Genomic DNA, 10,000 nt, shown 5'->3' on the forward strand with positions numbered 1-10,000 from the left:
CAAATTAATTTGTAGCGATATAAGAAGCGCCTAAACGGTTTTCCATCGACAGAATGATTATAGCGAATTAAAATTGTGTCACAATGCCCCGTGTTGAAGCGCATTTTTCTGACCCGCTAGATGATTTTCCATCAACAATGCGCATGCGCGACATTCTATATCGCTTCAGCCCGTTTTCCATTACTTTTATGTCGCTAGAACTTTCCCAAAACCACCTCTGCAGAGCGAATTAACTTAGTGCGACAAAATCGGCGTTAGAGCGATATAACCCTTTTCCATCACATATGCCGCACTAACTTTTGATGCGCATCATTTTAAAGCGCATTATCTTTTTGATGGAAAAAAGGACTCTGTGTTTTTGGGTCTATAAGCAGAGCAGAGTATTGCTTAAAATTGCTAAATTACTGAGGCCTGCAACTATCTTTGCTTTTGTGTGTGTGTATGCATTTGTGCCTGTGTGTGCATACTTGCAAGTCCATTTATATCACCACTCCCGCTCTTTTATCCGCAGAATGTGTGTGCGTGTGTTTTTGTGTGTGTTTTTTGTGTGAATGTGCATGTGTGTGAGTGTGAGTGTGTGTGTGTGTGTGTGTGTGTGTGTGTGTGTGTGTATGTGTGTGTGTATGACATACACACACACACAAACACACAAACTTGCTTACGCACACATACACTGTAGGTGTGCGTATGCAAGTTTGTGTGTGTATGTGTGTGTGTACGTGTGCGTGTGTGGTGTGTGTGTGTGTGTGTGTGTGTGTGTGTGTGTGTGTGTGTGTGTGTGTGTGTGTGTGTGTGTGCGTGAGTGTGTGCCAGCTCACTGTGTTTGCTGGCCTGACAGGACTGAAGTGGAGACGATTGTTCTCCGCGTACCCAGAGACCCTCCGTTGCCAAGTCTGGATGAATCTGCTTATTTATTTATTTATTTGTTTATTTATTTATTTGTTTATTTATCTATTTATTAACATTCCCTCCCTCCTCCTCGGCCTGCCAACTCAGGGTAAGGCACCTCTAAAGCCTTACCTTGCCTGGGTCCTGGGGGGGCGTGGTGAGACCCCCTCCCTGAGGGTAACCCTACCAGGGTCATTCCATTGCATTGAGTCAGATCATCATTCTGGTTGCACAGAGCGGTGGACTCCAGATCAAAGCCCAACGCTCCGCGGCCAGCCTTCCCCCGAGGACACAGCTACCTGTCCCTCTCCTTCGCTCCTCTCTCCCGCGGGGACATCTTGAATGCCTGCAGCAAACGGCCATGTTTGTAGTTCCCCCCTTCTGCTGCGCTGCGCTGCCGTGTGCATGAGCGGTGCAACCGTAGCCCCCCCCCCGTCCCCCCCCGCCCCCCCACCCCCCTCCCGTCCCCGCACACCTCCACCGCCCGTCCTCCCCACCCGGCTGCTTCCCCCTGGCCCGAAGAGGGAGAGTTAAGATGGTTGGGGAAAGAAAGTGGGAGGGGTAGCAAGAAGAAGTGGGAGATATGAAAGCGTGGGTTGGGGGGGGGGGTGTTGAGAGGTGGGTGGGGGGGAATAGGGGGGGGGGGGATGATCAGTGAGCTGGACACGATCCCATCCGGACAGGTCCAGCTGGAAACCGCCCCCCCCCCCCCCCCCCCCCCCCCCCCCACCCCCCAGTGCTGCACACTGGTCAATATGGAGGACCAATTACTGCTGCCTATGTGACCAGATCATCCAACCCTATCATAACAAACGCACACACACACACACACACACACACACACACACACACACACACACACACGCACACGCACACACGCAAGCACCATCTGTGCAGACCAGCAACAACCCACACACACACACACACACACACACACACACACACATACACACACACACACACACACACACACACACACAACACCCCCCCCTCCACTGATCCAGTTGTATCCCCACGCACGCTCCTACTTAACCTCTTAAATCAGGGGGTCTACCGCCAGCCACGCCCCCATTCCACCGTGCAGCACGCAGCCCAGAAACCCGTCAGCCACATACCTCCACTTGACCCTCCTCCTCACGCCCCCCCCGCCCCCCCTCACACACACACACACTCACACACATTCACTGTCAGAGCCCCTCCCACCGGGGGCCTCCTCTCCCCCGACCATGGGGCGGGACCCCCGGTCGCTGTCCCAGTTCAAGGCTGCCCAATCACGCTCTCTCTCCTTCCATGTCTCTCTCGTGTATCCCGTCATCTCCGGGACCCCTCCCCTTACACACCCATCCTGTTCTAGTTACGTCAACCGCGGGCCCCACCCAGAACCTAAAGATGGCTTCCCACCGAAGCGGAACGCATCAGACTGTTCCCTCCAACCCCAGGTTCTTATTCCCATTCTTCAGGTTCATATCCCCCCAAACTCCAGGTTCATATCCCCTCAACTCCAGGTTAATATCCCCTCAAACCCCAGGTTCCCATTCCCCTCAACCCCAGGTTCATGTCCCCTCAACCCCAGGTTCATGTCCCCCCAACCCCAGGTTCATGTCCCCTCAACCCCAGGTTCATGTCCCCTCAACCCCAGGTTCATGTCCCCTCAACCCCAGGTTCATGTCCCCTCAACCCCAGGTTCATGTCCCCTCAACCCCAGGTTCCTATTCCCCTCAACCCCAGGTTCATGTCCCCCCAACCCCAGGTTCATGTCCCCCCAACCCCAGGTTCCTATCCCCGCAGTCCCCAGTCTATGGCTGTCACTCGTTGGGCGCCTCCCTTCCCTTCTCTCCTCCCATCCCGTCTTCCAGCTCTCCACTCGGCATCTCCAATGGCCCTCTGCAGTCCAATTGTGTGATAACCAACAGATGCTGAGGAGCCTCCCCGAGAAGAGGAGCGCCGCTGCCAGGGACAGCCTCGTTCCCCAGGTCGGGCGGTGGCAGCGCTGGGGCATCCAGTCTGCTGAAGAGACTGCCGCCGCTGCCGACGCCGCTGCCTCCGTGCTGGCCCAGTGTGAGTTCTGACTATCAGATGTACTGTTGGTACTGTTTGTATAGGTTTGTAGTCGTGTGGGTGTCAGTCGGTGTATGTGTGCACGTGAGCACACACCCACACACTCAAACACACACACAAACACTCACACACAGACACTGATGCACGCACACACACTTCTGCCCAAAAGCTTTCGTTGTCTGTATGTGTCTGTAAAGTTTGTGTAAGTGCATGTTTGTGTGTGTGTGTGTGTGTGTGTGTGTGTGTGTGTGTGTGTGTGTGTGTGTGTGTGTGTGTGTGTGTGTGTGTGTGTGTGTGTGTGTGTGTGTGTGTGTGTGTGTGTGTGTGCTTCTATGAATGCATGGGCATGTATGGATTTTTTGGGGGGATTTGTGGCTGAATAAATAATTGATTAATGTTTTTTGTTTGAAGTGTATTTGCATGTTTGCATTTGCAGTCATTGGTGAAGCAGTCTTCCTTATATAGTTTGACTTTTATTGAAACTACATTATATACTTATTTGCTTTTTAGGTTGTGTTGCGTTGTAGACTATTATCATGTCCAACTGTGTTGAATGTATCATTGTTTTTCTTTTTGCTTATGTGATTTATTATCCAAATAAGAATTGTTCGCATTACTTTTGGATTTTTGCGAGACGTTTAATTAGAATTCACACCACAGTGCCTGTGACATTTTGATAATCGCACTATTGACTGTTACGTTGGACAAACACTTTTCCTATTATTTTTCATACCAAGTTGAGTGAGAAAAAGAGTGGGCATGAACATGCTAATTTAAACAGCGAGATTCATTCACACACTATTCATCGGGAGGACATAGTGGAGTTGGAAGTTTTTAAATTAAGTTGTGGCAGGAGATTTAGAGTCTAATGAATAATGCAGTTAATCCATCCACAAATATATAAATATAGCCAGAATAATTATTTTAATTTGAGTGTTTTCATATTTTTAAAGAAAGATATAAAGTTTTGCATGACTCTAAAGTAAATTCGTTTAGTTTAGTTTTAATAGGCCTATTACCTTATAACTCAAACGAACAGCATAGCAAATTTTAGATTACATCATTAAATGTAGGCCTATATGTTTCACAGTGACAATTTTGTAAAACATTTACATGAAACCCTTTTAAATGAACCAATGAACATACAGGTGAAAACGTAATGTATTTGACAGACACATTTGGTGTGTGTGTGTGTGTGTGTGTGTGTGTGTGTGTGTGTGTGTGTGTGTGTGTGTGTGTGTGTGTGTGTGTGTGTGTGTGTGTGTGTGTGTGTGTGTGTGTGTGTGTGTGTGTGTCTGTGTGTCTGTGTGTGGCGAAGGGTATAACTTATAAAGAACGTTCTCGTTTTAATCGTACTGGATAATGAACAGATGCCACAAAATTAGGAAAGAAACATACACTCCTCCCAGCAGTGCCACTCTGGCCTGGTGAACTGGCACGCGGCATCGGCAAGGCGCACGGGTGTCCTCTCTAGAGCGCGTGGTGGTGCTGGGGAACATTAAGGAACTTGGCACGCAATTCTCTGCCATGGCTGCCAACTTCCGCCTCTGGAAAGCGAGCACATCTCTCTCCGGACGGGAGAATATTTTGATAGATGTCCTCTCCCATTGGCGCGTTCGTTCTTGCTATTCCAATATTGCTTGCAAAACTTTTTTTATTTTCTGATTAGACCACACATTATTTAGAAAACACATAGCCTACCACTCGCCAAAACCATAATAAAGCAAAATATATAGGCCTATAGTTGTGAAAGGAATTGACTAATAAAGGCATATCCTCCTCTGTCATTCGTTTATTAAATGTATTTATCATTAGGCTAATTGTTTTTATATATTTTATATGAACATGATAATCAATGGCTTTAGCCTTTAGACGCGACCCAAATTCAAACAGATGGAGGGGCGATTAAAAATATATTTTTACTTTGCAATTGCGATAGGAATTTCGACTCAATTGTTATTGGTCTGCATTAGGCCATTAATATATGATTTATTCCAGTAATAATGTCGAGTTATTTCTCCTTAGGCTCCATTTGTGCTTTCTAGGCTTATTGTGTAAACAAAATTGAATAAGGGTCTACATTTGTTATCTATTTTACTAGAATTTATTTTGCTCACTGTATTCTTGCCAATCCCCTGAGCGCCGGGTGTCCTTACTGTAGCTAATGGCGCCCTGGACATTTTGCGGAACATATGGGTCCCGGGGCACTTCTCCAAATCCAGCCGGGGTGGCAACGGCTCATCCGGGCACAAGGGAGGCGTGAGGGCAACGGCTGCCCCTTCCATTGTGTGTGCCCAAAATGCATGATGCCCTATGTGTGATTTGTGTGTGTGTGTGTGTGTGTGTGTGTGTGTGTGTGTGTGTGTGTGTGTGTGTGTGTGTGTGTGTGTGTGTGTGTGTGTGTGTGTGTGTGTGTGTGTGTGTGTGTGTGTGTGTGTGTGTGTGTGTGTGTGTGTGTGTGTGTGTGTGTGTGTGTGTGTGTGTGTGTGTGTGTGTGTGTGTGTGTGTGTGTGTGTGTGTGTGTGTGTGTGTGTTTATGTGAGTTTGTAGGCATACGTAAGCTTTTCTCTGTTTAAGATGACCGGTATTCTACAAGTCCCTGTGAAAGTCAGGGAGCATTAAATCCATTATTTTGTGAAACGCATGCAAAAAACAACATGAATAGTCTCGAGCATTATTTGACTTTCACAGGTAATTGCCAAACGAGGTTAGTTGAAAATCATCAAGGAAAAACCAACATTTTAAATAATTTAGACTAGCCTATTTACAATGTGGAAACGTTTTAGCCTAAATACGCCGTAAACATTGCAATTTCTTTGAAAATCCTGTTGGCTTTGAATTACGCAAAGATTATGCCAATTTTTAAATGCATTGGTTAGTAAAATAAATGAATGAAAATATATTAATGTCAAGGCCTTAGGTCTGTCTCTCATTTGACCAGGATGATGAGGTTGGATCCACATTAGCAAAAGGTTGTATTATTAATGAAATAACAAAGTCAGTCAAAATAGTAAAAATCCATGATAACCAAGACCCTAATCTCACTTTTACATATAGCAGCCTATAGGTCAACTTATTTCTGGGTTTAGGCCTGCATAAACATGCTTATGATGCGTAGGCTTACCACTTGCATAAGTATGCATCCATGTGAATAATTAGGTTGGATTATCAACTCTCAAATTTATTTGGGGCCTCGATTTCAGTCAATTACAGGCCTGTAGTGTCTTAGATTTCTAACTTCGTGGTAAATGTAGCCATATAGACATGCCTGCTTGCCGTACTATTTGATGCACACATAGGCCTACATTCAAAATGTGCATTTATGACAAAATTATAAGACTGTTCAATTTTGAACTAATTAAATCAAAAATATGAAATACTAAATCCTATTAATATCATATTGACTGACATATTTTATTTATTTTTTTACCAAGATTTTTTTACCAAGAAACATATCGATAAATAGAACTATGCAAAACCGAATAAAAACCAAAGGGTGTGTTTGTGAGGCACACTACTAGTGGATTTACTTCTTTGGAATATAATCTTTGTGTTCAGGAGATTGTTCTATGCATTGCACTGTTATATGTTTTGCTAGCAAACAGTTTACCGAAAGCTTTAAAAAGAGTCATGTTAACTATTAACATAATAATTCATGTCAAAAATAATGCTATAGCTTTAACAAGCATAAGATAACCTATAACATCTCTAACAATTTAATATTGAGCAAACGTGACTAATAAATCTACAAATAAAGTTCCTCAAATAGATTTATCATCGTTTATTTTAACACACATTGCATACAAATTATAACTTTTTCATGAGGGAAAGAAAACCATTAACACATGGATCCCCCTTTCCCAGGACCAGCAACATTATTAATAATTTAACACAATAAATACATGTATAAATAATAATAATAATAATAGTACAATTTAAAATATGAAATTGTTACACATTTCCCCAATAAAACGATGGTGAAAATAAAGAATAGTGCTAAAACGTTATAAATCATCATCGTAAAGGAATTTTCTTTCTTTCTTTTTCTTGTGTGTAATAATCAAAACGTGTTTGGCTATAGGCCCACATTTCTCAATTTCGTTTGCTCTTTATATATGTACACGTGTGTGTGTGTGTGTGTGTGTGTGTGTGTGTGTGTGTGTGTGTGTGTGTGTGTGTGTGTGTGTGTGTGTGTGTGTGTGTGTGTGTGTGTGTGTGTGTGTGTGTGTGTGTGTGTGTGTGTGTGTGTGTGTGTGCGTGCGTGCGTGCGTTTGCCCTGTACAATTGTGTGTGCCCAGATAAGGTGAAAGATAGGCCTCAAAATGACAGTTTTTAGGGGATTGTTACCTCGCGGTAGTCTTTGCAATTCTTTATCAAACTTGCATAGATGTTAAACGATTGCTTTCCTTAAAAATGCTGATTCTTCTTTCATTAAAAACTCAACATGACATTGACCACCATAGTTTAGCATTTACATCGCGAGTCAAACCGGGTCGTACAAATTCCTGTGTTTCTTTGCAAGTTGTATATAGAAGGGTTATATGGTCGTGAATCAAAAATAAATCATGACAAATCGCAAACCAAAGATGTACAAAAAATAAATCAACCATCAGAATCGGGTGTGCGACCACCATAACTCTCCGTTCGTAAGCTTGAAAGTTGCATGGATGGGCGTGACAAGTGAAACTTTATTAGAATGTGCTAGATCGTTGATTGTAAGAGGCGCGTGTTCAATTCTTATGCTCCTCATTACTACTATTAGTTGTGAAAAAACGCGTTCAGTTCATCATAGGCGGGGGGCCTTTCGTGATGCGGATGCACGTCGTGATAAGGCAGCACGTTCTCGTTGTGAATGCCGCTCCGCATTCCGGACGATCCGAACACCAGGTTATGGGCGGGGGTTTGTCTGGAGCCGGCCAGGCCGGACGAGTAATGCATAGAGTAGTGGTATCCCTTCTCGTGTTCAGGCGACGGTGGGCTCTGGTGCTTGAGGGAAAAGTTGCCGTTGATGCAAACCGGCGGGCTAAGAGGTCCCTCGTACTCCGGACTGTTGTACTCGGGGGACCCGCTCCCGCCGTACAGGGAGTCGTAGGCCGAGCAGTATCCATGTGTCCTCAGCGGAAGGGAGTTCGACCCCGACTGACAGTGCGGACTGGCCAGGCGAGCGCACGGGTACGGATACGAGTGCACGGAGAACGAACTGGACGCGTATCTGCCCGACTCCTGACACGGCTCTGTTAAGAAGTTGCGGGAGTTCAGCTGCAGGCAGCCGGCGACCAAGTTCGTAGTGGGCTGGGACAGTCCTTTACACAGCGTCTGGACGTAGGACACGAGGTCGGGCCTTTTCCCAGAGCGCAGTATCTCAGACAGAGCCCATATGTAGTTCTTAGCCAGCCGGAGAGTCTCGATTTTGGAGAGTTTCTGTGTTTTGGAATAACACGGCACTACTTTCCGCAGGCTGTCGAGCGCCGAGTTCAGGTCGTGCATGCGCGTCCTCTCCCGCGCGTTCGCCTTCTGGCGGCGCACCTTGGAGCGCTGGGCGCGCGCCGGGGTCATTTTACGCTTCTTGGGCCCCCGTTTCTTCGGCCTGCCATCCTCTGCGTCTCCCTCGCCAGCACCCTCATCATCCTCATCCTCCTCGTCCTCACCTAGGTCGTCGTCATCGTCGTCCTCCCCGAGGTTTTCGGAGTGAGCGCCGCTGCCCCTAAGCTCGGGGTCGTCCGTGTCGTCATCACCCTGTCGGCAGCGTTCGTGGTCCAGGTCGTCGTCTTTCATCTTGGAGTCCTCGCTCTCGCTGTCCTCCGCCCAGCCGGAGTACTTGTGAACGTCCGACTGCAGCGATGGGTCACTGAAAAGCCTCGTCAACATCGTGGCTCTGTGGCTCTGGGTGAAGAGGAGAAATTACTGCGTTATTTTAGGCCGGAGATAAAGCTTATTCTATTTGGTTACACGGTTTAGGACAAAGGCTATAGGCCTAAGGATGATCAGAATGTCTTCTGTCTTGGCAGTAGGATAGTTAAGGAGTGTAAGTTGTAGGCCTATATACAATATCATCTATAAAACAGTGGTTTTATTATAACGGAGAACGTTGCGTTAGTTCAGTCTCAAGTTGAAAGCCAGACGGTTCCCTCATTTAATTCCCCGCTGTTCTCCGTGTGCCCTCTTGCGTCCTCGCGCAGCGGATCCCGGCAGCAGAGGGCACATTACAGATCCCATGGGGGTGGGGGGGGGGGGGACTTTTACCGTGACGTCCATACACTTCTGGCAACATTCCAACACAATTCAATCAAAGCTACAGTGCGGTATACGCAGACTTTTGGTTTTGGTTCATGGAGGTTGGATTAAATGAGCGACCATATGCGGAATACATGTCATTTTACCATATCAAAATGAAAGAAGAAGTCTTAAAAATGTACAGCTTAAACAAAGCTTAAATGGACCCAACTATTTTTTGTTAACCCTCCTGCATGCTTAAACCAATAGGACCTATAGGTCATTAAGAAATCTAATGATAATAATTACCCCATAATATTATATGTATGATTATTATGATTATGATTATTATGCATAACTATTATTCTTGATTATTATGCTAATGATCATGATAATTATTATATTTCGGTAGGCCTATTTAAGTGCAAACAACTAAATCATGCAGTGTGCATAAAAAGCCGATATTTAAAAACGAACGAAATCTAACTAAAAACGGACACGAATACACTGATAAAATAGCGACACCGTCTTCACATTACATCAACAACAACAGCATCACATATACAACTAACAAAAGAAAACCTGCAAAAACATACCAGCTGTTAAAGTCCATCCACGGTCTACCCGGTTTGATTGAATCGGTTAGAGATTCGGGATCGGTTTGTCTTCGTTAATTCATTTGTAACTAGCGCCAATTTACCAGTATATATACTGCTCCCCCATCTACCTCTTCGACACTCTCTGAAGCCAAAGAAGCAGATAGTCCTGCGAGTAGGCTATGTAGGCTGTGACGGATGGCTAATTATCTCGGGGGGTGCCAGGGGCAAAATCTAGTTTTTTA

General features: G+C 45.5%; 1 protein-coding gene across 2 annotated transcripts in view; it reads right to left on the minus strand.

Annotated features, from left to right (window-relative positions):
* Positions 1 to 7,069: 7,069 nt before the first annotated feature.
* Positions 7,070 to 10,000, minus strand: part of neurod2 (neuronal differentiation 2) — a 4,260-nt gene continuing 1,329 nt past the window's right edge. Inside the window, exons 1-2 of one of the 2 annotated variants that reach the window (XM_060040343.1) lie at positions 9,756 to 10,000; positions 7,070 to 8,829 (exon numbers count right to left, since the gene is read on the minus strand). The exon at positions 9,756 to 10,000 is cut by the window's right edge and continues 1,038 nt beyond it. In XM_060040343.1, the coding sequence (XP_059896326.1) occupies positions 7,705 to 8,814 (1,110 nt within the window). In that variant the 5' untranslated portion in view covers positions 8,815 to 8,829; positions 9,756 to 10,000 and the 3' untranslated portion in view covers positions 7,070 to 7,704. The remainder of the gene's footprint in view (positions 8,830 to 9,755) is intronic. The other variant, XM_060040337.1, reaches the window with a different exon arrangement.

Source organism: Gadus macrocephalus, chromosome 2 (assembly GCF_031168955.1).
Source record: "Gadus macrocephalus chromosome 2, ASM3116895v1".
Classification (NCBI taxonomy): Eukaryota; Metazoa; Chordata; class Actinopteri; order Gadiformes; family Gadidae; genus Gadus; species Gadus macrocephalus.